General features: G+C 39.9%; 2 protein-coding genes across 3 annotated transcripts in view; one reads left to right on the top strand and one right to left on the bottom strand.

Moving 5' to 3' along the window:
* Positions 1 to 724: 724 nt before the first annotated feature.
* LOC128373634 (gonadotropin-releasing hormone II receptor-like) lies at positions 725 to 5,554 on the bottom strand. The gene is made up of 3 exons (XM_053333770.1): positions 5,027 to 5,554; positions 2,878 to 3,079; positions 725 to 1,140 (listed from the first exon to the last, which is right to left on the bottom strand). Exons 1-3 carry the CDS (start codon positions 5,552 to 5,554, stop codon positions 725 to 727), a joined length of 1,146 nt encoding a protein of 381 aa, XP_053189745.1.
* A 9,915-nt stretch (positions 5,555 to 15,469) lies between these two features.
* The window catches only part of gatad2b (GATA zinc finger domain containing 2B), a 44,937-nt gene continuing 33,310 nt past the window's right edge, over positions 15,470 to 27,096 (top strand). For both annotated transcript variants that reach the window (XM_053333760.1, XM_053333759.1), the window contains exon 1: positions 15,470 to 15,559. The gene's annotated coding sequence lies outside the window, so the exon portion shown is untranslated. The remainder of the gene's footprint in view (positions 15,560 to 27,096) is intronic.

Here is a 27,096-nt window from a genome sequence, read left to right as displayed (position 1 = left end):
AACAGGTTATTTCTGGCTGATTATTAGAATCTATATTGAGTTTAATACTGGCTAAGTGACTAATAATCACTGCATATTACTACTTTTCCAGGAAAGGTTTTACAATACAAACCACTGTTCATTATAGATGTTCACAATCATGCAAGGAAATAGTAATTATCCAGTTTGCAATGTTTGTCTTCTCTTGGAGGTAACAGGTTAATACAATGCTTAAAGGGACAGTTCAAGTTTTTTTGTGAAATACTTACTTTCTTTCTGACAGTGAGATGTTTAAATGGACATAAGTCTCATTATCAGGAGTCATTATGCATTAGCATTAGCATAGTTAAGCATAGAGTCTGGAAGCAGGGGGAAACAACTAGCCTAGCTCTGTCGAATTCAAATTCGAAAGAATTCAGTCTTCACACGCTCTAAATGTTATTCCTGCAAGATGTTTAAAGGCGGAATGAGTAAGGTTTTATAAGGCTGATACAAAAATATTCCCTCTTTATCATCACCTGTGATCCACTAGCAGTGTGTGGTGGCCCTCTAGTTGTAATGTCTTATTGTTTTGCTGTGTTCAGGATGTTTCTGGCTGTCAACTTTTGAACAAACTGTAGTTCTAAAGAGCAAGAAAGCCAAAGTTGTTCACCATCCAGTAATATACTCATAGATTCCCTTGAGCATCAAACACCTGCGTTAAGGACATTAGGTATATTGTAACAAGAGTCAGACCACCCTCTGTCTATCCAGGGTTCCCACTGTGCTGGTTTGAGCTCAGATCAGACTCCATCTCCCCAGCGGCTCCTCCACATCGACCTGACAGACGATCCACAGATCGAGGTGAGGCGTTGCTGTTTCGGCGACCGCAGCAGCACGCCACCACATCAGAGAGGTCGGCCCGGAAAGAGGGAGTGTAGAAACCGTAGATGACCGGGTCACAGCATGTATTCAGGTTGCCAAAGATAAACAGTATGTGGTGCACATACTCTGGTGTGTGCTTGATCATAGCTGGTTGGAACCAGTACCAGATCCCCAGGAGGTAGTAAGGTGTCCAACAGATGACGAAGGAGCTAACAATCACAATGGTCATCTTGAGGGTCTTCATGCGTGCTTTGGGTATCATGTCTGTTCCACTACGTCTCAGACAGTGCTCACCATCTGCAAAATACACCACATGGACAAAAGCTCAAATATAAGAAATCATACATTTACATGGATGCAAATAGTTCATCATCGCCATAACTTGTTGTTATATTGAGGAGATAGGGATGATCTAGTTTAGGGTGTAGGTGTTTGGCTGCCTTTTCACTGAGGGCACAAAGTTCGACAATTCTAAATTTTGCACATTCTATTCAAGCCAAACTGGGAGGAGCTCATTGTAACCAGATGCTAGTATCGCCATGTCCTCCATCTTTATATTTTGATGTTATTGTTGTTATTCTGTTATTCTCACATTACAGTTAAAGTTGTGCATGTGTGGCTGTTTTTGACCTCAGCCGTGTTTACTGATACATGAATGTGAACCATCAACACAAAACTGGTGCTTTCAAAAAAACAGAATTATGTATTAAGATCTCTAATGTGAATATACCCACATAGTTTTATATAATGAAAGTCTTTGTTCATGTTTTGTATGTTTGCTGTAGTATCACATGCAAAACACTGAACCTGTACATTGATGAGAGATGCTGAATAGCTTGTCGGGGGTTGTCATTACTGTCCTGATGAATGGTGATTAGAAAAAGGAGCCAGTGAACATGACTATTTTACACAATTTTTAAAAAATCAACAGCAGCAATTACATACCTGGATGCCACCCAACTTTCTCCAAGGACACACACAAAATACTATTGTTAAAATACTATTTTAAAATGCCTCTTACAGCTGGAGGGAGGTATAGTGTGAAACTACTTACAGAGATTTAAAGGATAATTTCAGTTTATACACCTTGGGTCTTATATTAGTTTTGTCCAACATTTCTATTACTTATACATTGCACTCACAAAAGTAATCACAAGATCTGGGAACACCATGATAACACCAAAAAGAATATAATAAGCAATCAAAAGATCAGACAGGATGGAAGCTAGCCAACAATATATTAACCACTTTATTTGGAAGTGATTCACACACACACAATCCATGGTGCTCCACTCCTACTAGAACACACCCAAATCTGTAAGTCTTTTGACAAGGCAGAAAAATGTGTGTTAATATATGGATTTGCTGAAGAGATTTTAGAATTATAAAAACAAAACAAAAAACTGTACCCACTCCAAAGGTACAAGCAAAGAAGTAAATCTGCTCAAATATTTCAAGTTAAATTTGGTGAATTGACATGAACAATAGCAAACTATCTCAACAGTGCTGACCTTTGAAAGAATGTGGAGTCAGCAGTGTTTGTAAGCCAGTTGTGTTGGAGAAATCTTGTGCCTGAGTTGTGTAGTTCTAGCATGTTGGTCGATAGTTACAGAACAGTAGTGATGTGATCAGACCCTTTATCTCTAAATATCCTGCTGAGAGACAACATCTCAGAAAATAAGAGAAAGTTCGACTTTGAATTTATAGTAACATTACTTCAGTGTATGAAGTCAGTCTTTATGTATTTGACACTTTTTGAAGACTTCAATACATCCTGAGTTTCTGTGTCCTCATTTACAGTTACAGTCAATTACTCAACAGGAAAACTATCTACAGGGTAAATGTGCTTCTGGAAACTGATGATGTCTACAGTGTTACCATTATCAAGATAGATGTACAAAAAGTGAAACCCAAGGTGTAAAACACTGGACTAATCCTTTAAACTATCAGCAGTTCTGTGCATTGTTGGTGAAAAGTGTCTCTCTCCAGATTCTTGACTCCCTCCAGAGATCACAGTGTTCAGAAGTTACACACCTTTGCTCTTGTGCATCTGCCCATTGACCTCGATGAGGATACGAGTGTAGCAGAAAGTCATGACAAGCAGAGGGAAGACATACAGCGTCACAAAGTGAAACATGTTGTATGCCGTCTCCTGCCAGCGATGCAGGAAACTTCCATGGGTCACACACTGAGTGAAGTCCACTCCATCAGCTTTAATGGCCCGAAAGATGAACAGCTGAGGATGAAGAGTGTAAAGATGAAGGATGAATATCATGCAGTCACAGAAAAATACAAACAAAGATTATATTTGTTTATATTAAACAAACAAAACAAAGAACCGTGTAATGAAGGTGGTTCTTTGACTCCTTGTGCATTAAAGTCATTTAATGCAACTCAGAGTGTCCCAGTTATACAATACCAATCACGTTAGTGACTCTTCTGGAATGAGAGTCAAAGGTTAATGAAGCTAAAGTAGACAGTTAGTGTGTTAACCATGCTTATGTCAGCATGATGCTGTGGCTGCACTGGTTGGTTGGTTATTAACTTAGTGTATGAATCTACAACATTGAGTTCAGCTACTATGCATTAAATGGTTGTCAATGGCAGTGCTGTGGGTGAATTACAAGAAAGAAAGATACAGCAGTAGTGTGAAGAGTGTGTCTGACTTCATAACAGGACAAGACTGTATGATTCTAATTCTAATAATTACTACTACGGACTTTTTAAAGGGTAATTATAGTGATGTGTTTTCGTCATCTTGTATGTCATGTTTACATCTCATGGGCAGACCCATTCTACTTAGAAGTGTTGTGTGTGCATATAAACCATCATATATCGTATTCCTGTGTCATAGAGCTCTGTTTTTGTCCCAAAACTGTTAAAAACACATAAATGAGCCACACTGTTGTGCTTAGTGACATGTTTCTTCATTAGAATGAACACACACACACACACACACACACACACACACACACACACACACACTGTAGTTTATTGTGACTCAGCCCCCCCCCCCCCCCCCCCCCCCCCCCAAATACACATACACACACACACACGCAATGCTCACTATAGCAACACATGTCCTCAACAAATACACTTTTTCCTCCTGTTTCCTCCTGTGGTAGTAACATGTTAAAAACTATACTGACCAGATGTTTTAGGAAATTACTGAGACTTTTTAAAATGTGTCACTACATTTGTGGATTCTTTTTAACGATGCACATCTTTAATAAGGACTGGTGGGCTTGGAGCTGAGCAACAGGCAGAGTGAGTCATGAGTGTGCTTCCTATGTATAAGAATAATACATTTAATTACTTGTTACATGTCAGTAAGGTTATTTTATAGCTCTGATCCAGAACTTTCATACTATATATCCCTGTATCCTCCATCATGTATCATCAGGACGGAGGGTGCTCTAACTGCTACCGCTGCTTTGCCAGAAGCTTTATGGAGGAGGCTTTACTGTTGTTGTTCTGTCTCTCAGCCAGCTGTAACAGAGTTCCAGCCAGTGAGCAAGGCCGATAAACCCTGTCCCATATTTGATTTTACATGGCCATTTCTTGTCTGGAGTGATTTGTTGTTTTGTGTTATTTTACACCTGCCTGATGTTGGCTTTGCACTATATGTCACTAAGAAGAATTCCTACCATCTGGAGAGTTTGTATTTCCAACATTCACCCGTGTAACATTTTATGAGCTGCTCAGTGACTTAAATGTGTGAGTTTTGCATGACAGTGATGCAGGACAGTGATACATTTAACAGCTCTGTAATTAGTGTCTTTTTTGAAAACAAACATAATTTACTAGATCTACCAACCACCAGCAATAAATGTAATACCAGGGAGCTGTTGCATTAAATATAAGGATTTCTATTTGACATGAAATCCACAAAAGTGAAGAATACATGTGTGTCGTGTCTAGTTTCACATGTCACATGAGATTATTCAGTATTTTGATGGCTGATAGATTGCAAGCTGAAGGCTGAAATTCTTTCAGCTGTTGCACACATTCTATGTGGAACCATACTTACATTTCCACATTATCAGGTGAAAAAATGAGAAATGTATGTCTGACTGAAGGTCCAGTCTTGTGTTGAACATGTGCTCTCAGGCTCAATACCAGTGAGTGAAAATGATAAAGACTGTAACCTGAAGCTCAGTGTGTGACATAGACCTTACTGTACCTGTGGAGATGCCAGCAGCAGACTCAGGGTCCAGGCCACCAGCAGCATGCGTTTGTTCCTGAGTCCAGCATCAAGTGAATCCAGAGGGTGAAGGATGGCACGATATCGGTCCAGACTCACCACCACCAGTATGAATGCTGCTGAGTGCATGGCAAAGAGCTTGAGGAAGCAAAGCAGTTTACACATGATGTCCCCAGCATACCACTGCACTGTAATGTTCCAAATAGCATCCAGCGGCATCACCACAAACGTCATCACCAGATCAGCTGATGCCAAGCTGGCAATGAGCGGGCGCAGGTGGGCCGCCAGGCGATAACCACGCCCCCAGCACACGCTGATCAGGACTGACAGGTTGCTGACAGCAGCAAAAACAAACAGCACCAGCGTGGCAGCTACACGGCAGCGGGCAGCTATGGTGAAGGATGGAGCCTTCCAGGGTGGAGGAGAGGGGGAAGCAAGGGAGAAGATGGAGCCATTCTGTAGAGGATATGCAGGTGTGGGAACCCACAGAGACAGGTTTGCTGTCATCCTGAGAGAGACAGAAAAACAAGAATCTGATACTGAGCACAGCAAAGTGTAGATTATCATCTGCTCTATGAATGGTTTGATTTGATGTGACTGTGACATCATCATGTCAATATGATGAGTTTGCCAGGCATCCCACTTCAACTCAAATTTAACTAAAATACTGTTTTCAGCCAGACTGTATTTAATGTATGCCTTTAATGTGAGTACATCGTACATTTTAATGCTGAAATGACACATTCTCATCAAAATTGAATAATTGAATAACTAATGCTACCATCACATCATCATAAATAGGATACATTTGATGTATCTGTTTTGCTCATTGTATTCCAAACTAAATTTGAGTTGATCCTTTCTTTCAGTGAACTGGTTTTATTTAACAACTCTCTGAACTTTTTACTGTGAAAATTAAAGTCTGAACATTACACTAAAAGATCTTGATGATCTACATGGCTTTAATTTTTTTTTTTGGAGTGCCTTGTAGTCGAGTGGTTACCGCGCATGCCACGTAATGGCAGCATGCCTGGTTTGATTCCTTCAAGGGACCTTTGCTGCAGGTCATTCCCCTCTCTCGCTCTCTCTCTCCATATTTCCAGTCAGCCTGTATGCCATCTACTATCAAAATAAAGGCAAAAAGCCCAAAAACAAATCGTTAAAAAAAGAAACGTTCTTTGGCACAGGGTGCTCTGTAACATTAACATTTAGAATGGCAATTTCACTGTTAAGTAAATGCACTCTCACCATGCAGGCACTCACTGCCAGTGATAAATTGATTGCAAATGAGTTGCAGTTTATTTGCTCACACTACTGAATATAAATCATACATACATAAATATGAATGACCAGGTCATCTAAGTGACTGAAAACTGTGCATGTGTGTGACACAGGTATGTTCTTAACTCCAGTCACAAGAGATACCATAAATAAAACAATGATCTACACACAGCTTAATCATTCTGCCACAACAGATCCACATTAACATCCTCTCACTATGAATTAATACAGCAGGACACTATACTAAATACTACAGGAAACCAGGTGAATGTTAAGCAGGCTGTGCTCTCTATCAGCTGTAAAACAACTCAATTCATTTAAACAACTTTAATGCAGGTTTATGTGTTGCTTTCTGAACATTAGAAAATGTAGAATGTTAAAAAAAATAAACAAAAATCATCTAGAAGTGAAAGTCAGATAGACATTCAAACAGATGATAAGAGATCTGCACAGTATTATTAGTCATATAGCGATTAAAAACCATGTTTCTTATTGTTATATCATATCATGCATATGATAGACGCATGATAACACTGATGACAGGGACACTGGTGTGCATATAAAGTTACTAAATGACTATATGTGATGTTGATGACATGACACAGGCCAGAAGACACTTGAAAAAATCGAAATATCTGTTAAATTATTTGACAATTTTAATCTCATTTATATCTGAAAACAGCTTAATGTTAGAGATTCAGCTTGACAAGTCTTGGTTATGATGCAGCTGTATGTTAGCAGGCTTGCACTTAATGACTTGTTGCTATGACAACAGATCCAGATCAACTTTAAAAGTGATGTTAAAGAACAAACAAAGACTGGTCAATACTCAAATCAATTTATCCTCATATAAGTAACATGTCCTGATGTTCTCTGTGATCAGTTACCAAGCAGCTGAGCATTATAACACTAATGTCTGCTTCAAAAAAAACTAACTGAGGAAAGTAGAGCACAAAAGCTTGTGGTCGGCAGTGATGAGTATGCAATGTGTAAAGAGCTGCCACAGACAGGAAAGAGCGGAATGAGCCTTTAAAACTGCAGCGACAGGCGGTGCAGGTGCGCCCCCTGCTGGCGCTCAGCCGGGACTCAACGTGTGGTCCTGCACCAAAGAACTGTACAAGCACTGATTCTGTATTCATTAAACCTATTGAAACGTACAGGTGTACCAATATGACACACACACACACACACACACACACACACACACACACACACACACACACACACATATTTTTCCTGCAATAAAACCAAATACGTGCCACATAAATCTTGCATTCTGCTCTTTCTTTAATTTTTCCCTCCTTTTCAGCTCCATGGATTGGACTGCATTACTTGCGTCGCGCCCTCATCCCTCTCCTAACACAGTTTACACATACATACACTGATTCTCACTTAAACACACTAAGCCGTATCTATCATCACACACACACACACACACACACACACACACACACACACACACACTCACTCACAGGCTGCAGTATTTTTACCTGGAGGCTGATCTTATCTCTGTGCTGTCAGTGAGCTGATGAGAACCTGACGGAATCCTGTTACAGAGCGGAGCTGTCCAACGTGCTGAAGCATCACTTTCACTGCTCTCTGTCCTCCAGCTGATTCACGCGCACACTTTTTTTACGATCTGATAAACCAATGACCAAATCTGATCAATGTGTTGCTATTATTATTTAATTGCATCCATCCTCCCGCCTGTGGCCACGAGCTCTGCCTTCTACTGTGAATATTTTTAGCGCGAGCAAAGGAGCCGCAAGGACCAATGCTCATTGGTTAATTAAGGTGGGTGACGTGTAGGGTGTTGCAGCGGTAGCCACCTTTGTGACAGAGAGACATCCTGGGAAATTTCCAGTGCATGTGTGGGCTCTTTGTGTAGGGCTGAGGAGAGAAGAGCTGCATGAAAGATCCAGCCTTTCTGTACCTTAGTTAGTGTCAGTTATTCTTCTTCTTATTATTATTATTATAGTGACCCTGTTCAATGTTTCAGTTAAAAAGATCAATAATATATAACTGTTTAAAATCAATACATATGTGAAATGTAGACAGTGCTGGAAATTCAAAAGGTAAAACATCTGATTCATGACAAATATAGTCTTATACTACAGAATACATCAAACCACCAAATGACTGTATACTGCACATACAGTGTGTACACTTCACTATAATTACTGTAAATGAATGCCAGTAATGACAGAACACACGCTGAGCCAGGAAAATTACATCTGTCTGTGTGTGTGTGTGTGTGTGTGTGTGTGTGTGTGTGTGTGGGTGTGTAGGTGTGTGTGAGTGTACATGTCTTTCTATCTTTGAGGGAACCAATTTCATCGCAAACCAGTGTTCTGAGGACATTTCTGTGTTGTGAGGAAAACAATGTTCCCAGTCCTTACATCTTCAAAGGACAATTTTAGGTTCCATACTTTGTTTTGAGGTTAAAGTTAGACTTGGGTTTAGGTTTAGTTTTAGTGTAAATTAAACCTGAAGAGTTCGGTTTAGAACCTGCTCTATCTGTAAAGTGCCTTGAGATGACTTTGTTGTGATTTGTGATTTGTCTTCAGCTAGGGTATGCATTATCTCCATGAGTGTCCTCACAAGGATATAAAGACAAAAGTGTGTATGTGTTATCTTTGAAGCTTACTGTATATGCAGGCTGAATATAATCCTGTGCAGTATTCGATAGATGGGAAACAGTGCTGAACAGATTGAAAGTCCAGATTAAATGTATCTTCAGAAGTGGCTGCAGACACAGTGATGCAGCAGGAGAGAGGAGGAAGCAGGTATGAGTGTGTCTATAATTCACTTACAGTCATGATTCTGTATTTTCTGAGTAATGAGATACCTCAGTGTGCCTGCCTCTGTCACACCTGCTCCATGTCAATACTGACATATGATATGACAGAGACAGAGAGAGAGCCCAGACATGAGCTTTCTAATATCCGTACTGAGACATTTAGACTTTCAATTCCTAATGATTAAGCCTACTGTGTTTAAAATACATATAAATAAAGTTATTAAATCAATATTAAAACACATGTAAATATTAGAAGAAAGCTGATTCTGATATGCAGCACAAAGCAGCTGCAAAAATAATGCACATCGAGTCATCCAACACACTGCACACTCCCATTCACAATCAACACTATGTTCTCATGTGGAGACATATTGCATAACCCTTCAGAACTCTCTCAATATGTTTTCTTTTCATTTTGGTTTTATTTTGTAGTTTGTGAAGGAAGTGTAAGCAGTAAGACGTTGAATTCTTGCACTTTTCATAAATTAAAAAAATGCTTAGTTAAATGCTGATAGGATCCAAGAGAGAAAATAAATATTTGAATGTTCTGTCATATAAAAAACATGTTTCTTTTATATATAGCCTTAAAATATATTCAAACATCTTTAATATGTTTGGTTGTTGTTGTTGTTGTTGTTGTTGTTGTTGTTGTTGTTGTTGTTGTTGTTGTTGGTTGAACAATTGAACCCTTACATAATGTTCATGGTCAGACTCATTATTACATTTGAGAGCTTTAAAAACACCATATACTTTTAGCTGGACCTTTCCTAATATGACCTATAGTAAAAATAATAATAATAATAATAATAATAAATCAGCATTCAAACATGTTGTATTCTTCATAGTCTATAAAATGTTCTCCTTTTTTCCATAAGATTAATCAAACAGAATGATTAATTAAACATTTATTAATGACTGATGGGGAATTTATGAATGTAAATTGGTGTAGAGACTAATTATGAGTTAGTCTATGAACAGTATGTGAGGGTTAAATCTGTACTGTAAATATTGTATTTTGATTTAAATTTAACACATGTTTATGTTAATGAACTGTCTTAATGTTGTATCACTGGGTGACACACCTAATCACATTATTATGTTGACAAAAAAATGTTATCACTATGTAGTTTATATTACATGCGCAAATTACATACAATTAAATGGTGACAATAAATAAAGTTTGTGTGTTTTTTTAACAAACATGTTGAATGTCTAATTCAAAAATTCAAAAAGTTGAATTTTTTGTTTCTCTTTTCAAAACAGAAAACATATCGTCTACCATATTGTCCACACTGGATTATAGAGATTATCCTGGATGCTGATGCTCCCACCACCTTAAACATCTGGATGCTATAGTTGGCTTTGTGTTCTCACTACTGGAGTGAACACAGCTTGAAGTTAGGGACACGTGTTCCTCTGAGGGACTTTAAAGGGTTACCAGCTAAATGTTGGTGACTGGTATTAGCAAGATCTCATTTAATTTAAATACCTTAAAAACTCTCATTCAAAATATTGTTGCTGTCACCAAGTGCTGCTCATGTGGGAATGTTGGGTCTCTTTAAATTAAATCAAAGAGTACAGTCTAGACCTGCTCTATGTGTAAAGTGACTTGAGATGACTATTGTTGTGATTAGGTCCTAGCTTTTACGTCTCTCTGTGTTCAGTGGTAAGTATTGTCTTTAAATGGGTGCAGAATGATTATATTGAAAACATATAGTGTAAATTAGGGGGTTCAGCACATAATGATGTAACAGTTGTACCTCATTGGTGAGTGGGCTCAGTGGTGGGCTGCAGGCTATTTATAGAGTATATACTGTCCTAACCAGCTTTACCTGGCAGTGGTACATGCCATCAAAATGGTACATGCTATTTCCCATGAGCTTCAGAGAGGTTGAGTCATGTTGGTGACAGTCAGGATACTGTATGCTCCAGCTTCAACTAGCAGCAACAATAAAAAGCTTCAGGGCTGCTGCTGCTGTAACAGGGCAAATTTATGATGGAAGTTGTCGTCACTCCAGCTCATTCTGCTCTGTAGACTCAGGCTGCAGTTATTTGCAGTGCAGTGCAGAGGTTCTATTGATGTTTGCACTCTGTGGAACTGGGGAGGATATTTAGTCATTCCAAGTCAAAAGTCTGTAAGTGAAGTCGTGACTCGAGACTGACTTGTGTCCACATGATAGGATTCAAGTTCAAACCTCTGCTAAGCGGAAAAGAAAGAGCTCAACTTCCACTTTATAGAGGACTCTTCTTTATCTTCTTTGAACTCTCTATATACACACATTCATGTTCTTAACCTCTATGTTAAAAGATAGCAAAGAAAACCTCCTTCACTGCTCACATGGACAGCTGACTGTTTAGACACAAATGTAAATTTGTGTACTTATCCTCTAAGCCAGGGGTGTCAAACATACGACCCGTGGGCCAGAACCGGCCCGCCAAGAGGTCCAATCCGGCTCAGTTTCCTTCTTCCTCTTTTCCTTCCTTCCGTCTGTCCTTCCTACCTTTCTTCCTCCCTTCCTCCCTGTCTTCTTTTCCTTCCTTCTTTCTGGTCTTCTTTTCCTTCCTTCCTTCCCTTCCCTTCCCTTGCATATATCTTCCCTTCTTTCCTTCCATCAGTCTTCTCTTCCCTTCCTTCCTTCCTTCCCGTATTCTCTTCCTTGTCATCCCTCTTTTCCTTCCATCCTTCCATCTTTCTAGTGATGTGGCCCTTGAATGAAATGAGTTTGACACAGCACTTTAAGCAGTGCCTGATGTATGTATACATGTATTCCCCTCATCTTACCTTTAATTCTGCTATTCAGTAATAAGCTTAGAAATCAAAGAGTGTCCAGACTCTCTGCTTGTGTCTTACTCTGCATGTACACAGTAAGGATGATGAGTCACTGCATTTTGCTCAGCTCTCAGTGACATGCTGGACAAGCTGTTTCCCCATCCGTCCCCTCTGCCATATTCTCCCATCAGGCCGCTGTGATCTTGTCATCGGTCAGAAAGCATCATTCTGAACATGAGCCTATTTTGCGATGATTACTGTGAGCCACTCCTGCCTTTCTCTTCCTCTAGTCTCTGCCTGCTGGACCTCTGTGTGATAAATATTACAGCCAGGTTGGATGTTCTTTTGTTCACCCAGGATCATCAACTCCCAGACTATTCTCTGTGTCCTCAGAGAGCCATCCTAATGAAGGCTCTGTTTGCTACCACCACGCCTCTGTGTTTACCTCTGCTCAGCTCTGCACCCACTGTGACATCAGTAATGACAGCATGCAGGTACTAGAGAGTAGAGAGAGATCACCTGCTTATCAAAGGCAGGAGCATGTGAATAATAGCACATATGATCCTGGCTTCCATTAAAACTAATGACAACCTGTGACCAACACACACTTAACTGGTCAGAAATCACACGTCTTCATTTTCCTTTGTGAGTGAGATCGTCAGATGGATGGATCAGTCTCAAGTGTGTTTGTGCAGTATAGAGCTGGATTCAGGTTAGCCTAGCTTAGCATAAAGACTGGAAGCAGGAGGAAACAGCTAGCCTGGCTCTGTATTAAATGTAAGAGAGCATCTAACATCTGTAAAAAGCTCACTGATCAACATGTTGTATATGCTTTGTTTACAAGAATACACACACACACACACACACACACACACACACACACACACACACACAGTTATCTGCTGTAACTATTTCTTGATGAACAACAGCTGTGTTCAGTAACTGTATGCAGCTTCTATGAGTATTATTGTCTTCATGAGGTTGTGCCATGGCATGCACAGACATGCTGGGTGGATGGATACAGTGTTACGAGTAAACAATGTTTACTGGCATTCCAAGATAGTACAAGTTGCTAAAAAGATTTTTATTTTTTTAAAGTATGTCATAAATAACTAAAGCAGTGTTTTCAATCATTAAAACAGGCAGGGTTATTAAAATGATGTTGTTCCATGCTGTTTGAACACTGCATGTTACTAAATGTCTAAGTAAGTGACTAAAACTGTTTTAATTCCACTATGTTAGCCTTTTGCACCAGAACAGATCAACTCCACACAAACAGAAATAAGTGAACAGAAAATGGTAAGTTGCCCAAAAACACTTTTAATTAACCATAAATGAAGCAGGCTGTTTTTTTATTGTGTGTGGATAAGCAATAAAATATGTCCCCACCCACTATAAGATGCTCCATGCTACTGTAATAGCTGAGTAGGATCTTCAGGGGTAAATGGGCCCTCTTCAGCCTTCAGCCTACCTGCCTACATGGCTTGAAATCTAAAAGCTTGAAGCAGTGAAAATGCCCCTGGTGGAATACTAATATTAATAAAATCATTAATAAATGATGTGCCTTTATCAATGACCTTATTACAGCTTCTCACTTTTAATAAGCCAACTGTATCGTAACAGTGGGTCATCTGCAATCATAAATGTTAATAAGTCTTTAAAGGTCTTTAGAACAATCCATCAAGACTGCAGTTAGATCTCATTGGTCAGTTTTGCTCTGCAGCTCAGAGGTCAGAGGTCATACTTCACTGGAGTGATATACCAGATAAACTTAAGAGTTAAAAAGATAAAACGAGGGTCTTGCTGAAGGGTTATGAACACCTGATCATCATACACAATTACTCAATGATTTATTAACTGTGCTATTAGTTGCAGCTATGGGCCCAGTATTCTGGTGCTTCTGCCTGGACAAGTCTACAGGGAACTAAATCTACAGGCTCTAAATATGGAAATATGGAATATCTTTCTAAATATGAGCTACAATTAGCATTGTAACAATACCAACACTCACACTGTACACTTGTTAACATATATGGAGCCACTAGAGGGCTCAGTCTGCATGGTGGTGAATAAAAACAGCTGCTACCAGCAATGTCTAACTTCATTCATTGTCTTTAGCCTGTAAACAAGGAGACTGAAATGTGAAATTAGAGCATTGCATGGCTGTGTCTTCAGATGACAATGTCCTATCTACAGGTCACATTGTGGTTTACAAGACAGCAGAAAAAACTGCTTTCAATTCCAAAAATAGTGTGTGGATGAATTTGACCCTCATGTAGGTAAATAAAGCCACACATGAACCACATGACATGCACAGAAACAGTATGATACAGCAGCAGTGACCTGTAAAGCAGTCTCTGCTTAGTGACAGGACTGAAATGGGAAAGCAAAGGATCACCTCATGTACAGGATCATGCAGTTGCTGCTGCACACACATTTAGATGTAAAAATGCCCTACAGGCTAGAAGATAAATCATTGAATTTTTCAGTATGCAAAGTAGGTCAGAAGGTCCATTTGCATGTTGTTGGTGATACTACTATCAGAGATGGAAATATATTAAAACAAATCAACCGTTCAGTTTAAAAAAAATCTAAACATGAAGTTACTCTGTGTTTTAATGAGGAGCTGGAGCAGCTAGGGTAATTAACAATGGAGTCATACTGAGAGCGTCGACCTGATTCGTTGCAAGCCTATTAGTTTATATCGTTACTGTCTACGTTTACGCAAACTTGAGGGCTATAGAAGAAATGAGGTTAAGTCAGGATAACGCTACATGCGCTGTAATAACCTGGTAACAATAAAAGCTGCATTTGCATACAGCTCATCGGTTATCAGCTTCTTCTTCTTCTTCTTCTACCTCTGACAGTACTTTTGAACCGTGGCATGTGTGAAGTGTGTGACAGAGCAAGCTGCAGGGTCTCTTTGTCAGGACGGGTAGTGACAGTAGTGAGTGCAGACAACTGTTAGGGGTTGCATTATTTTGGATAGGTGTGATGACGTTTCCTATCACCCATCTGCACTGCTGTCATAGATATGCACGCCTTGTCTTGGGTCTTTGTCATGCACATGCGTGCATTAACACGCCGTTAAAAACAAGATATAACAAGAAAACATGCTTCTCCAGCAGAAATGCGGCAAGCACGTTTCTTTGAATCCCTGCCTGCAGTCAGTGAAGCCGGTATACACCGTGTTAGAGAAATGATGCAGGATTCCTGTAATAACCCGGTTACTACACGGAATGTAAACGAACACATTGTTTCTTCTGTCCATCGGAGTTAACATGGCTCTCCGTCCAGACACAGACAACAACACTACTACCAACCAATCAGCTGTCTTTCTGTCTCCGCCGCGGAAATGACTGGCCAATAAGCTGTCTGAGTGCCACCAACGACAAGCGCCGGAGGACCAATCGGCTATCTGTCTGGATTTGCTAGAGAGACGAACAACCAATCAGCTGTCTGTCTGGGCTGCACGGAACGACTGCTTGGCCAATGAGCGTCCTGTCTGGCTGCATCGAGGGGGTGACCGTCTGCCGAGGCCCAATCAGAGGCTCAGTGCTGCCTGCCGGTGCCGGGGACTGGTGGTGAGGAGCCACTGCAGCGCGTCAGGACCGGACCGTGAACCCGGAGACGGTACACACTGAGGCGAAAGGAGACACAGGTAAGTCCGAGGATGTGCGTGAGGCCTGGCTTTGCGGCTTGGGGATGTTTTGAAACGGCACCGGCGGGATTCGTGTGGCGGCAGGGCGGCTAGTTGTTGTGTCGTTTCTCTACCGGTGGATATTCTGATAGACAATAGAGCGGCTTTGCTTTGCTATTTATTGATGCGGGCTGACATGTTGGCGACCAGCAGCCGTCGCCTCGAACTGTTCATTTACATTTAAAGGTCTGGAGTTTGAGCAGAAACATTAGTACATGTCATAAACCCGACGCTTCAGTTTACGTGTTCATAAAAAAACCCAAGTGTTAACGGAGATGTTGTGATTGCATTGTGATGGAAACGTTGTGCGGAATGCCTCCAATCCGTTTCATTGTTTGATCCAGAGTCTCTAGGGGTTAACTCAGACTGGAGAATGAGCCAGGCTCCTCCAAATATAATGCTCGCTTTTTTTAAAAAGAGCATCGCGACCAGATGAGATGTTAGAAGGTTTTTTTTTTATTGAAGCAAAAGAGGTTTGAAGTTGCGGATTAAAAAACGCGCTGGGAGGAGGCCGGCGGCTGCTGATGCCTCTCAGCAATTAGGAAGAAAAATTCGAAATGCATCAGCCATTTACGTAGAGACTCAACTGGCTCCATATGCACCTAAATGGCTGCCTGGCGCCTGACAGCATAACCAACATTTTACTGTAAGGGCAAGGCTTTATTCAGGCCGGGCGGTTGATTGTTTCCTGAGCGGCGGATAAACGGAGGTAGATGTCTGGATGACGTTAGAGACCAAACGGAGATCAATATTTAATGTGTGCTGCCTATTATTCTGCAGTTTACAGGAGCTCGTTTCGTGTCTGTTGACCAGAATTGGCCTCTCCTCTCCTCCCTCTCCTCCTCTGCTGCTGCACTGCTCCCCAACATTTACATGAGTCACATGCAGATGGATTCACAGATGACTGTTATCACTGTCTTTGAGTTTATATTGTAATCTGTAAATAGATTTGAACACACATAGACACTCACACACATACACACACACAGTCTTGCTGATGGAGATAATAGATGAGGTGAATAGATGGTGACATTACATGAGCAGAGATTAGATGTTATTTGATGATATAGTTTAGATATATTGTAGTTTTGTGGATTGCAGCATCTTTTAAAAAGTCAAATTTTTGTCACATGAAAAGTGTGAAAATGAAAAGTTTGACAGGCGGTAGGAAAGCGGTTGTCATTGCTTTGGAACCTACACCCCCCCACCCCCACCCCCCTTCCTCCTCCTTTCACTCGTCCTCCTCATGCAGTGTATCAGTTTCAACCAGCTGTTTGTTTCTCCTCTTTGGAACATGAAGCTCACTTCACACATTTTCATCTCAGCATGGAAGTCACACACGAAAAAAAAAAAAGTGTAAGCCCCACATCCTTTTTTCAGTTCTGAAAAAGTTGGCAGACCTTGATACACTCAGCCCTCCACTCACATCATGATAGTGGGTCTGTATGAATGAAAGGTCCCTGCTGTTGAAGAGTGTGAATGAACTGTAGTATTCTCAATGATGGAGTCCTTCCTCTTCCTATTTCCAGCTCCGGGTCCCCTGGCAGCCCCCAGCAGCATACCGATGAAGACTAGCAGAGTATTCTGACAGGTTTTTATAGAACCTGTGATGTAGTAGTGTGTAGTTTTTGATGGATATGTTTGATGGGTTTAAGCACAATTGATCAGTTTATTTACCTAGTTGAAGTAATACAGAGTTATTGACAGAGTGGATGTGTGGAAGGACATTGATTGTGTGGAGATTTTAAGATACTTTTATTTTTTACAGTGCATATTAATCTTAACACTGGCTGGTACATGTGACACACACACACACACACACACACACACCCTAATGGCCTTTGAAAAGTCTAAATAAATGTATCATAAATCCTGATGCATTGATGTGTCAGTAATAATCATTCCTGACGTTCTGACGCAGACTTTATAAATCTCAACCATGCATAATGCAGACCTGTAAGCTTGATTGATTGGTCCAGCTCCTGACAGGAGGCGGGTTCAAGATAGACTTTTTTTTTGGATTGGTTTCTTTGAAATGGTGATAGCTGTTCTTGAGCTTTCAATCATCACATGGTCTTCATCGACAGATGTATTTTGCCCATGTTGTCATGGAAATGAAGATATTGACATTTCCATTTTTGTCTCTGCCTTTTAAGAGCTTCTCATAAATCTTTGTGTAGAAGCTATTGAAGGCTATTAAAAAGCTACATACAGCTATGAATTTTTAATAGATTTAGTTAATTGTGTGTACTGTATTTTATTTTGGCAGAGTTCCATTGGTAGGTGTGTTCCATGGTGTGCAGGCTGTGGAACACATTTCCATCTATGGGAGATAAAGATGATCTGTCTATTCAATTTTTTTTTCTTTTGTCAGCAAATCCAATGAGAAGACACACATTTTAACCCGTCTGTCTGTCAAACTGCTGTTTAGGGTTGGAACACTGAGTTTATTTAGTTTATGGACACGAAATAAATCTTCTGATCATCAGTTAGACATTTTTTGAGCAAAAATACCAAAAGTGTACTGGTTGCACTTTGTTTGTATGGGACTGTTGGTGCAGACATTTGTAAATGTCACCTCAGGCTTTGTCAAACTGTGACGCACATTTTTCACTAGTTTGACATTTTCAGACCAAATGAATACTGAATAAATAATAATAAATACATTTGATACTTTTTCTTAATCCATGTTAAATATGTACTTACATATGTCCTTTTGTTGTTGTTTTTTATTCATAGTTAATAATGATAATTACATTCCTGTTGAAGTTGACAGTTTTAGTGCACTGATAGTTTATAGTTAATGTGTAGAATATCATCCCTACGTTACATATGTGTGTCACAACTGTTTCATAAGCACATTTGAAGGATCATTGATAAAAAGGGTGTATGTAGGTATTCTGTCTGTGATATTATTGGCGGATATATGAATATCAGAATCTTTTTACTTCCTATTATCAGGATCAACATCCATCCCAAAAATCCAGTATCGGTTGGACACTAGTTGCTATTCCAGGGTCTTTTTTTTCTTTATAGAGAGTAGTTTCCTAAAAAAGCTGCTCACTGTAGTTTTTATCAAATATTACTCAAACAGGAGGTACAGGGACTATTTTCAGCGGTGGATGAATCCTCATATGGTGCTCTAGTGAGTATTTCTGGCAGTAGGACAGTTTGTGTGGGATTGATGTAAGATAAACTACTGTGTGTGTGTGTGTGTGTGTGTGTGTGTGTGTGTGTGTGTGTGTGTGTGTGTGTGTGTGTGTGTGTGTGTGTGTGTGTGTGTGTGTGTGTGTGTGTGTGTGTGATGAAGGAACATGTCACACAGTGCAGCAGTGTGACTCAGTGATGTGTTTTTAACAGTTTTTGGACAGAGCTGTACAACACAGAGGAAAAAGATAAATCAGATCTGATAAACACACAATACTTTAAAGTAGATCCATTTATTATTGGTATGGTTAGAAAATCCTCATCAGACAGTAGTATTAAACGCTAATAACATGTTTTTATTTTAAAAAGCATTGACAGACACTGGTTACTCAGGTATTATTACCCTTTGTTAAATGGCAGTGTGAGCAAACCTCTCCCTAGTTCCCAGTAAATAGCTGTTATGACCTAAGAGCCATCAGGTTCTCTTCTCAGTCACAGTGCTGGCCACATTGTTTAAATCATATATATTTCTCTATAAAAGTAAAAAAAAAAAAAGCTGCATGGTTTGGTAAAAACATCCTTAGTTATTATTTATTAGGAATTTACCATTTAAAAAAGCTAAATATCTGTACAACTGTCATCAGATATTATTGCTAATAATAACTGTTATAACTGTGTATATATAAGAAGAAGTTTCAACATGAGTTCTTCTTCTCAAGATCATCAAACCACTGTGAAGAGTGATGACGTGATTTCTAACAGATACCTAACATTAAGGTGTGAGGACATACGAGTAAAATATTCAATCCAAACATCCCATAATGCATGATGTGAGGATCACACACTGTAAAGACTGTGGGCAGATATGGGATCTAAACCAGAGCCTTTTTACACACTTCATTTTAAAATCCAAAATAACTGACACACATTTTCTTTCACAGCTGTTTGTAATGTGACCTGTGTGAGGCTGGTAATTAGAGCCAGACATATATATCAGTCCGCCCATATTATCAGCCAATATCAGCAGCACAGATATACTGGTATTGGTGTATATGTTGTTCAATATGTGTACTTTTAAAAATTCTTAGAAGTTATATAGACAGCATTTATATTTGATTGTTTTTCTTTATTCAAGTTATATATACGTACATGTTTTTTTGTTTTTTTTAATAGTTATTGAGAATTATTAAGTCATTTAATACATTATGGTTTATTCCTTAACTGTAAAATATGTCTCCATTACATATCTTTGTCATAAGTGATAACCACATTTGATGGGTCATTGCAAAAACAATGTATTCTTATATATAGTCTATAAGTGTATAAATATATTGGCCGATATGTCTATCAGAATTGTTTTACCCCCTTATATCGGTATCGACATCGGCCCCAAAAATCCATTATCAGTCTGGCCCTAGTAATGATACAGTGGGTCATGGTTACAGCAGAGAATTTTCCAGCTGATCCTATATGTGTGTTTATTACCTGCTAACACAGTTTATATGACACGTAGACACACAGCTCAGGCTTCATGTATAGAACCATATTTAACGTGTTAGAAACAAAAGGCTGGTGTCAGGATCACCTCCCAGCCAGTTAGAAACCACATTTCCATACACACATACACACACACACACACACACACACACACACACACACACACACACACACACACACACACACACACACACACACACACACACACACACACACACACACAGACTGAAGTAACAGCATGTGTTGAGGGATTGAAAGCTGATGGTTCTGCTGTGTGATGTAGCAGATTCACCTGATGGAGCCAGGACAAAGCTGCAGTGTTCTCTACAGGAAATGGTTCATTATGGGGAATTATTGTTACTGACTCAAGCGAATATACAGAAGTGTACACCAGGCAGAAAGTGAACACAATGGACCAAACACACCTCTGTGTATTGTAAAGTTATATATGATTAAAATCAAGTGTGTTAGATAATCAGATGGTCTGGAGCCTCCTTGTGATTGGCCAGGTTGGAACTTCTCTCTCAAGCGCTCTCTTCTTTCTCCAGACGTCCGCCTCTATCACTTTACATCCGAACACCCGAGTGCAACAGCGTGAACGGCTTCGAGGAGCGAGTGTCTGGAATTTGGATTTGTTCGATTGAGTGCGTCCAGACTACAAAGAGCAGAGTTGTTAGAGAGAGTTCAGAGCAGCGGCACACAGCTGCTTCTCCCACCCGATCACTCCAAATTTGAGCCATGTCAAGGTCAAGTGACACATCGTGCAACCTAGTTTGTGTCAGGCATTGTGTCCACTTACGTTTCTCTAATGTTGACCATGAAGTGAGATAGAATTTAGACGTCAGTGGTCCAAAAGAAGAGTAAAACACAGCAGACGCACAACATGAACATTTGAATCCAGTGATTTGAGAAATTTAATTCCAGCTGGTTTATGGTGTGTGTGTGTGTGTGTGTGTGTGTGTGTGTGTGTGTGTGTGTGTGTGTGTGTGTGTGTGTGTGTGTGTGTGTGTGTGTGTGTGTGTGTGTGTGTGTGTGTGTGTGTGTGTGTGTGTGTGTGTGTGTGTGTGTGTGTTACCTGTATTACTATGTGTGAAGTACGTCTTTAGCTGACTTCAGTAATCCAGTCTAGGAACATTTTGATTCTGAAACACATTTCAGACCAAATTCATTGATCAGCTTGGCACAGGTTGGATCAATCTATAGACAAAATCTATTTTTGATGAAATACCTCAATATTGAGATTGTGATGATATTGTAGGGATGACTATCACTGCTTTCATAGAATATTTACACAATGAGATTTTTGATATATAATCATCAGTAATGTAGATATAACAAGTCAGTGAGTAAAGTCAGACAATAGAACAGCTATAACAGTCTGTGGGTTCATAAATATTGTCACTTTACTATGATACTGCCTTCAAACCAGGAAGACAATACTCAAGTCACAATATTACGATATATTATAGTCAGTGTTGCCAACTTGGCGACTTTCTCGCTAAATCTGGCGACTTTCCAAACCCTCATAGCGACTTTTTTCCTCAAAAGCGACTAGCGACAAATCTAGCGACTTTTTCTGGTGTTATTGGAGACTTTGAAGTGAAAGCACGTATCGTTACTGTCCTCAACGAGTAGTGGGTGCTGCCCTGAGCCCCTCCCCTGTCCCAAAGCACTCACAGGCGGTCAGGTTCACAGTAGCCTCACACAGCTGCAGTCAGAGCAGAGAGGAGACCCACACCACTCCACATCCACCCTGCATAACAGTCTTTTGATTCAATTTGATATTCTAACATTTAACAATAAATATCAAAATGTATTTACATTTTAAAAAACAAACAAACCAAGAATCAACATAAGAAAGCACATTTGTAGTTTTTAACATATTTAGGGTTTTTTAACTCACTTTTTGTCTCTCCCAAGACGTTATTCCTCTCTCCTACATCGTCCATTACAATAACATGCACATGATAATTATGCAAATTAGACGATGACGTCATTTAGCGACTTCTAGCGACTTTTAGGACAGCCAATAGCTACTTTCCTTACTGAGGAGTTGGCAACACTGATTATAGTCAGTGTTGGGGAATGTTACTGCGTTAAAAGTAACTAATTACATTACAAAATGACTGCCATTATAAAGTAACTAGTTCCATTCCAGCATTACCTTCTGAGAACAGTAACAGTGTTACTTTGTGATTCCTCAGGTTGTTTTAGTCCATACCTCCTTTAAATAAAAAGACTGTACCATCATCACACAGTCAAGTCTGGCCCATCAGCTGTAAATCTTTACATTAACAGCAGGAATGACACACACAATGTTCCATTTACAGCTTTTTATTGGACTAAAGTGGCTTCTCAAACATATGCTCACATACAAGTTATAAACTACATACAGGCTTTTAAACACATCTACATCACTGCAACAGGCCAGCACACACAACTGACATGTTACTGGAATGTTCTTGCTCTTATTTCCTCCCATAAATTCAAAATAATGTGAATATTTCTATGAAGTGAATGCTGTCCCTACTGCCATCTCTCAACAACTGAATAGTGGACCTAATGTGTTAGGTTACTCGTTACATCAAAAAAGTAACTAAGTAACTCTAATGCGCTGAGTTCTGAAGCATGCAGGCTTCAAATTTGTAAATGCATTTTAGTCCTCTTCATGTTGGCACTGGCTCCAGAGTAAAATGCCATTTTTCTCCCTTGAAAGTGGAGCTTTTCCAAAACAGCCTGCAGAGGGTGTAAATGTGAGAATGCTCGGTATTGTAGTGTTTGTGGGGAAAACTGTTGTAGAAACGCTGACATATCACAGATGATGTTTTAATGGAAGAGGAAGAATACAATGACCATAACAGTGGCGGATGGCTTAATGTAAGTGTTGTTTTCCTTTACATCTGCTTTAACAGCTTGTTTAGAGTCAAACGTTACTAAACTGTTGACCTCAATATTGCCACACTTCACATTAGCAGCTAAGAGGCTATACATGTCACATTAGCTAAGCTAGTAATGTCCTCCATTCCTCACTGTGTACGTCCTGAGTGGAGACTGTAGAAGAATTAAAGGTAAATAACCCCCCTCCTCACGTCCATTATGATGCTATCATTATATCAGTGGTATGAAATAATCTTCAAATGACAATTTTTTGTTTCGATTATTTCTGAGACAATATATAGTCCAACAAAAGAAGTTATCATGTCAGAACTATCTGATCGCAGTAACAGAAATAGTGTACCGTTTCTTTGTTGGTTTTCTGTGGCTGACTTGCTGGTTTAAGTGTTCTAATGCCTCGACTGGTTGGGGTTGAGAAGAGCTTGCCAACATTTCTTTAAATAAATGTTCTGAATTGAATCTGTTAAAAATCTAATAGTAGAATAGTCTCAAAGTATTTCCCCATTTAATACAAATAGTTCCAAGCAGCCACAGGAAGTGAAATGTAGTTGGGAACTTTAAGCCTGTTTTAAATATTGCCATCACATCAAAAGAACTGTAAAGATTAGAGCAAAATTAGTATGCATCCACAGACGTGTTGTTGATGGTTTATTGTTGTGATTGTCTAAAGTAAGACTGTAGACTGTCAGCATCAGTGTGTGTGTGAGAGAGTCTAAGGTATTGTGCTGATGGCATCTTGAAGGGTGTCACTTCACCTTGGTGGCATATTGAAATCTTATTGTATTAATGGTGCGTTCCATTTGTACTCAGAAGTTTGAATTTTAGAGTTCACAGTGGTAAATTTGAACTGGAATGACTCCTGAAGTTGCATGTCTGACTCGGAAGGTCAGAAGAACCTCACCAGCCCCAACCTCAAAATCTCAGATGGCTGCCCTGCACATCAACAGTGCGGAAGTTGTAGTAACATCCTGTTTATTAGCACTTCTGTTCAACTTCTATCTGTGGACATGTTGCTACAGTGTTTGTAAAATATAGTAAAATGTGTTTCTATTAACTGGTATTGCTATCAATGCTAACCTGGCTAGAACTGGTTTCCGGATGTCATTCCCACCTCCGATTTCCAATTTCCGAGCTAAATGGAACACATCGTAAGTAGCTGACTCTTCATGTCAAATTCATTGTGGCTAAATTCCATGGAGCTGCTTCAGGTTCAGGATCCTGATAAAGCTGCTTCAGGTTCAGGATCCTGATAAAGCTGCTTCAGGTTCAGGATCCTGATAAAGCTGCTTCAGGTTCAGGATCCTGATAAAGCTGCTTCAGGTTCAGGGTCCTGATAAAGCTGGTTCAGGGGCCTGATAAAGCTGCTTCAGGTTCAGGGTCTTGATAAAGCTGCTTTAGATTCAGGGTCCAGATAAAGCTGCTTCAGGTTCATGGTCCTGATAAAGCTGCTTTAGATTCAGGGTCCTCATAAAGCTGCTTCAGGTTCAGGGTCCTAATGAAGCTGCTTCAGGTTCAGGGTCCTGATAAAGCTGCTTTAGATTCAGGGTCCTTATAAAGCTGCTTCAGGTTCAGGGTCCTGATAAAGCTGCTTTAGGTTCATGGTCCTGATAAAGCTGCTTTAGATTCAGGGTCCTCATAAAGCTGCTTCAGGTTCAGGGTCCTAATGAAGCTGCTTCAGGTTCAGGGTCCTGATAAAGCTGCTTTAGGTTCAGGGTCCTGATAAAGCTGCTTTAGATTCAGGGTCCTGATAAAGCTGCACCACACTGTGTTAGAAGTGTTGCACAGGTCTGGTCCACAGCAGACATTTTGATTGGTCAGAGCAGGACAAACAGGTGTTATTAATAACACTAATGAAGGTGTTGATCAAGCCCCATAGCTGCTAACTCTGCTACGTCCACCAGCTTGTCTCTAGCTGTGTGTGTGTGTGTGTGTGTGTGTGTGTGTGTGTGTGTGTGTGTGTGTGTGTGGTGTACACAGCAGCTTCATCACAGTTTTTGTACCTTGTATCTTCTTCCTCAGCTGGAGACAGGTTTGATCAGAGCAGAGAACGTGTGGGCCTCACAACCACAACAGCTAGCAGGAAGAGGCTAATAAGCTTTGTATAGACAGGCGATAATTCTCCCGTAGGTTCATTACTACACGCAGCAGCTGTCACATTACAAGTACTGCAGTCATTTGATCCGCCGCTAATATATAAACACTCAAATACACCAAACAGTCAACGCAGTCTGTCACTGTGTGTGTTTTAGATGCATGGAAGTAGAGCAACATTAGAGATAGACGTAGTTTACATTTTAGCCACTTCTGTATTAACTCCAGTTTTGCCCATTTGGTTGCATTTCTTTGGTGTATGGACCAAATATGGTATAACCCATGGCATTCAATGGATACTCCCATTGCCTCCTTATCGGTATGGGATAATGATTGGCCTGAAGTCACATGACCATATACCCAACCCATCTTGGTAGATAACCCATTGGCAGATACATATCTGTTTAAATACTGTTTGTAATGTGTTTTTATCATATTCTACATCCTCCCACTATATAGTTAATTTTGACCCATCAATAGTGGATCTGACTGATCAATAAATGTGATTAAACCTTGATTCATGTTTCAGAGAGCAGAGAGAGTGTATTTTTTAGCTCCTATCACACAATATCATGTCCTATTTGACCTAAGACATGAAAATATAACATAGCAATAATGATGGAAATGTATTTAATGTAAAGTGAAAATGAGCAGAACTTCATGCAACTGTGGGGTTTATTATAAAAGACATTTGGGGTGTTTTTGTATGTAAGGGTTAAAGTAACACAAAGAGGATTGAAGTGCTTTCACATTCAACTCCTCCAATGCATTATAATAAAAGTTGGAGATCTGTCAGAGCTAGGCGATGGGAATTTGAATACATTTTCTTGATCGATCATCAGGAAAATGAATGACCAATTATCGATTTAATCTTTTTTTTTTTTATCTTAAAAATGTGTTTCTCCTCAATGAAATCTTTATTCCAATAACTTATAGTCCAACAACAGTCCTCTTAGACAAGGTAGTTAAAGTTCAACTGTTTAACTTAAACAAAAAAGATATGCAGCGCTTCACATATCAATCTCTACAGCGCTCTTAAACACAACTCAGCTTCTTTTTAGAAGCACTTCCAAAAAAACCAATCAAATCTTATGACAACTTACTCAGGAGTATGTTACTACGTTGTTATCATGACAGGCCTATGGACAGGATTCTTTTAGGATTGTTGGAGGAATGTATGGTATTCTATGATTGAATCAGACTAGTTTGGATGTGGAAGCAGTGAGTAGAGCTGCTGTGTCACAGTGAAGAGTGTCTGAGAGAGCACAGACAAATCTGCATAATCAAACTCTTAATTAGAAGAATTCATGTTCCAGTTGGGGAGGGTAATACCTGTAACTGGCCGCTTAATTGATTTGTGTGATGTTAAATGAAAGTAATAAAAGCGGGGGGAGTGAGGAGGGGTGTGGGTGGGTGTGTGTGTGTGTGTGGGGGGGGGGGGGCATGCTGTGCTGACTAGTAAAAATGAGAAGGGGGTGTCTCTGTAAGTTTGTAGAAACGGCCCAGCAGTCAGTGGCAGTGCAGCTGTGACTAATCCAGCCAGTGGATAAGGTGTGTGTGTGTGTGTGTGTGTGTGTGTGTGTGTGTGTGTGTGTGTGTGTGTGTGTGTGTGTGTGTGTGTGTGTGTGTGTGTGTGTGTGTGTGTGTGTGTGTGTGTGTGTGTGTGTGTGTGTGTGTGTGTGTGTGTGTGTGTGTGTGTGTGTGTGGATCATTGCTGCATTGCTGTGCTGCATTTATAGCCAGGTGCCGCACAAGGTCACCCCCACAGTCAACCTGTCTTAAACGTAATCCTCGTCACACGCCATCTAGGACTGGGCAATTAACCCAAAAATAATGGAAACCGACATTTAGAAACTCTAATCAACTTA

Source organism: Scomber japonicus, chromosome 15 (assembly GCF_027409825.1).
Source record: "Scomber japonicus isolate fScoJap1 chromosome 15, fScoJap1.pri, whole genome shotgun sequence".
Taxonomy (NCBI): domain Eukaryota; kingdom Metazoa; phylum Chordata; class Actinopteri; order Scombriformes; family Scombridae; genus Scomber; species Scomber japonicus.
This window is presented reverse-complemented; position numbering and strand designations above follow the sequence as displayed.

Coding starts and splice junctions, on each gene's coding strand:
- LOC128373634 (XM_053333770.1), bottom strand. CDS start 5,554: ATGACAGCAAACCTGTCTCTGTGGGTTCCCACACCTGCATATCCTCTA. Junction 3,080..5,026: donor TGCTGCTGGCATCTCCACAG/GTACAGTAAGGT, acceptor CTTCATCCTCAG/CTGTTCATCTTTCGGGCCAT. Junction 1,141..2,877: donor GCAGATGCACAAGAGCAAAG/GTGTGTAACTTC, acceptor TGTATTTTGCAG/ATGGTGAGCACTGTCTGAGA.